This window comes from Propithecus coquereli, unplaced genomic scaffold (assembly GCF_000956105.1).
Source record: "Propithecus coquereli isolate 6110/MARCELLA unplaced genomic scaffold, Pcoq_1.0 Scaffold251, whole genome shotgun sequence".
Classification (NCBI taxonomy): domain Eukaryota; kingdom Metazoa; phylum Chordata; class Mammalia; order Primates; family Indriidae; genus Propithecus; species Propithecus coquereli.
The window spans coordinates 1,634,091-1,638,332 of record NW_012148075.1 but is presented as its reverse complement, the minus strand read 5'-3'; the positions used below and the strand labels follow the sequence as shown (position 1 = coordinate 1,638,332).

Here is a 4,242-nt window from a genome sequence, read left to right as displayed (position 1 = left end):
CTCAAGTAATCCTCCTGCCTCAGTCTCCCAGAGTGCTAGGATTACAGGCATGAGCCACTGTGTCCAGCCTGTCTTTTGATATATTTTTAAATTAAGCAATGACAATATTTTAAAAGGAGAAAAACTAGGCTTTGAAAAAGGTTAGTAGGAAGCACACTAAAGTGTTTCAAAGGAGGTTGCTTTCTGGTAGTGGCATTGTGAACAATTTAAGTAAAATTCTATTTTCCAAATTTTCTCTAATAAGCATATTTTAGTGGCAGCAAAAAATAAAGTTTATATATGGGAAGCAAATTAAAGATTTCAAAATTAATAACTATGAAAAATATCAATATATAAAATATACAACTATATCAAAATCTTTCCCATTAGATTATAACTGTTACATCCCATCTCTTATGCCAATACTGGTGCAATAACTCTACTAATAAAAAAAATAGATTATAACTGTTGACTAGTAAACTACACACCCTGCTTCTGATTTCATTTTAAAGATTGACAATATCAACAGTGAAATCTGCATCAAGACAATCCTAAGCAAAATTTTCTCAAAGTATATTATCCTTTTAGTCTGAGAGATAATTTCAAGTTGAGTGTTAGTGGGCCTCTGAGGGGATAGTATGATAATGAAAACATAAAAAATTAAAATTTAGCAGAATTAAGAAAATGGGTACTTAGAACAAAAAGAATACCCACAAGAGAATTATAATGGAACAAACTGTCTTTTCCAACCTCCATGACTTCAGTGAATTGAAAGGGTAAAGGGGGGAAGGTTTGAGCACATTTGCATGTGTACTCTGTGTATGTATCAGACAGAATGCAAAACAAACATTTTTAATAGTTTACTCTCATTTCTTGAATAACTGATTTTTCTTCTCCCTCTCCACAAAACAGTGATGACATAAACCTAAATGACAGCCACAATTTTTACCTTTCATTTTACCATTAATATCAAGAGATTCATAAGACTTTCTAACTAGAGGCAAGAATAGTTAACAAAAATTATCTTCCTAACTTTGTAGAAATATTTTGATATATTTAATAACCTAAAGAAATCATCATATTATTCACTGCTTTTATGGGAGAAAAGGGAAAAGTAAAAACATTATCTCATTTCCTTATAAGGTCACACTTTACCCAAGGACCTTATGCCTCAATATAAATTCTAACCTGGAATTAAAAAACAAAATAAAGAGCAAGTGAAGTTAAAGAAAAATGAAAGAATGAAGTAATGAGGCTTCTTCTAAAGTGGAAACCAGTCATAAACTAAAATTCCAGGAATTTTCTACAGAAATATTAACATATTTTCACTGAAAAATTAGCATAAATTGCTGTGAAGAGCAATTGAGGAAAAAACAAAACAAAACGCCAACCAAAAGGGGTAAAAAAGCCAGGAGGAAAAAATACTAAAATTTCACAATTTTCTTTTACCTGTTTTCATGAATCCTGGATGCTCAGCAATGTTTGAACTATTTAATAGCTTCACGGCTTTTCGATAATTGCCCCTTAAGTACTCAAAATTGCTTTTAAGAAACAGAGAGGGTGCAGACTGTAAAGAAAATGTAAAAGTTACTTATAATTTTTTTTCAGATGGCTAATGAAGATGGTATAATAATTATACTGTTGCACTGGTGTGTTTAAGAGCATAAATGAATCAATTATGTCATAGTCACAAAAACTATATAGTCTCTAAATTTTTCACTGTTCTTGCAATCTAAAAATTGAAACCTATCATAGAGTACCTTGTAAAAAGAATTATTACAGGGCTATGTAAAAAATAAATACAACATATATATAAGAATATAGTATGTAGATTATCAATTGACTGCCTTTATCTATTACACTACTACATGGAAGTCAACTTGACAACACAAACTAGGTCCTTCTTTTTAATAGTTATTGGAAAGACTGGTTATCTTCCTTACTTTTTAACATACAACTGCACTTTTCATTAGAACTCAAAGATAGTCAAATACTTTTCTAAATAGAAAAAAAGAGAATTCTTCTACGAATGGAAGAATTTTCCAACAAAATGCCTTATTTGGGAGCACTAATCTTGCCATTCCAAAGATGTTTTGGATTGTAGATCACCTTTCACTTCTCCTAAGAATCCTCATGGTGGAAGGGCCTCTAAACAGCAGTACCTATTTTGAGTGCAAAAGCATGCAGAGACATGGAGACTAAACATCCATCCAGGAGGACTTCTGGAATCCTTGTCTCATTATTAATCCACTGTAGCTTAGCCAACAGGCTTTCCTTCTAAATCCTAGTTCATCCTTTGCTCTGCCTCTTGTCTATTCCAGAGTTTTGGTCACTAAGGAAACAAGGGCTTTCTAGGCTTATTCTCAGTGGCAGCACTTCCTCCTGAAGTTTTTCCTGATTCTGGTGTGACTGTAACACTGAATTAAAATTATTTTTGTTTGTCTCTCCTCTATGACTATGGCCTCCTTTAAGGCAAGGATTATGTCTTTTATCTCAAAAAAGGTTTGATAATGGCTGGAGGGCTAATTAGGCCTTTCCCTCTTAGCCTCAGGTGTAAGCTACAATTCTCAAAAATCATAAGAGAACTAACCCAGTGGTTAATCTGGATCCTGCCTGAGATTTCTAATTGTAGCTTCTCATGATTTTATACTTCTAAATTTACAGGTTTCCTAAAGCATCAAGATTGTTCACAATTCTATTTCTTCCCTAGACCATCTTAAAAATTATTTATCAATGGAGGATTAGGGTGGAAGGAATGGAAAGAAGGAGTAATTATATCTCAAATACTCCAGTACTAGTCAAATTGAAGTTATTATTCAAGCCACGTCTTTGCAACAATTTGACTATTAAATCTTTAACAAATGTTTTGAGTATAATACTAAAAAATTCCAAAATAACCTAAATGTCTAATATCAGCAAAATGTTTAAGTAAGTTGTGATAAACCACTCACAGAATACTAAGCAGCTATTTAAAATGGTGGCTTTGAAGCCTACATAACGGAAAATTTTTGTTATAATTTTAAGTAAAAAAATGTATTAAATTACAGACACAGTATGATCACTACTTCCCAATTCTATAAATTCAAGGTTCCTTATCTGGTGGTATGTATAATAAACTAAAATAAATCATTTAAAACTGACAAATACCCATAGTCTAAATAAGAAAGTCACAAATTGAAAAACAACAGAAAAAGTCCAGAAGAAACTTACATTTCCAGCTGTGTTCATAACTGACTTGATTTCCCTTTTGCATGCTTTCAGAGATTTCATTTGGATATAAGCTCGTACTTTGTACTGTCAAAGAAAAAATGCTAGTATGTAAGAACCATGGTAGATTTACATATGCTAAAGTTTTTCTTTCTACTTAAGAACATTTAACTCAAGCTGTTTACAACATAGTTATACTGGTTACTTGCCATGGCAAGTTTAAAATTATCTGAAATATTCTATTTTGACTGTATCTTAGAAGGTACTTTAAAAAGCTATTAATAAAAACATGGCAGAATAAAATTTATACATAAATTCTAAGCAAAAATCCTATCAATCCTCATCTGTACATGATTAACTAACAATGATTTTTAAAATTCCACAAACTGACTTTATCACCCAACATTCCTAGAATATTCCTCTCAACTTTTTATAGAGTAATTTAAAGAAATTATATATTACATTGTCATCTTAAGTAAAACATATTCTAAACTATAATACTTCAAAGCCAAGTAGGTATACATGCCTTGAATTATTTACTGGTTTCAATGACCTATCACACTGCTTCATTCTTCATAACCACAGTAAATATAAGTGATGTATAATCTCCCTTCAAATTTATACTACCTGATGTATCTTTGATTTTGCAGCTTCTATTAGAGCTCCACTTTCAGCTTTATGATTAGATCCATCTTTGTTGGTGTTATTACCAGTCTGCAGGGTGGTGAAACAAAGTTTATGAAAATTAAATATTTTTTTACCATAATATAAATCAGAGTGAGCTAATCTAAATCACCTAGAAAGCATTTTCAAAATGCAGAATCCCCAGTCCTACTCCCAGAAATTGAGGTTCAGTAGTCTGGGAGTGGGTGAGTGGGTGATAGGAAACTCTACTTATAAGAAGCTCAGGCCGGGCGTGGAGGCTCACGCCTGTAATCCTAGCACTCTGGGAGGCCAAGGCGGGAGGATCGCTCAAGGTCAGGAGTTCTAGATCAGCCTGAGCAAGAGTGAGACCCCGTCTCTACCAAAAAATAGAAAGAAATTATCTGGACAACT

At 32.5% G+C, this 4,242-nt stretch overlaps 1 protein-coding gene across 1 annotated transcript in view; it reads right to left on the bottom strand.

Moving 5' to 3' along the window:
- CNOT10 (CCR4-NOT transcription complex, subunit 10) overlaps positions 1-4,242 on the bottom strand; it is a 99,602-nt gene that overhangs the window by 50,555 nt on the left and 44,805 nt on the right. The window contains exons 3-5 of the mRNA XM_012646863.1: positions 3,814-3,900; positions 3,190-3,273; positions 1,429-1,546 (exon numbers count right to left, since the gene is read on the bottom strand). Coding sequence (XP_012502317.1) covers positions 1,429-1,546; positions 3,190-3,273; positions 3,814-3,900 — 289 coding nt within the window. The remainder of the gene's footprint in view (positions 1-1,428; positions 1,547-3,189; positions 3,274-3,813; positions 3,901-4,242) is intronic.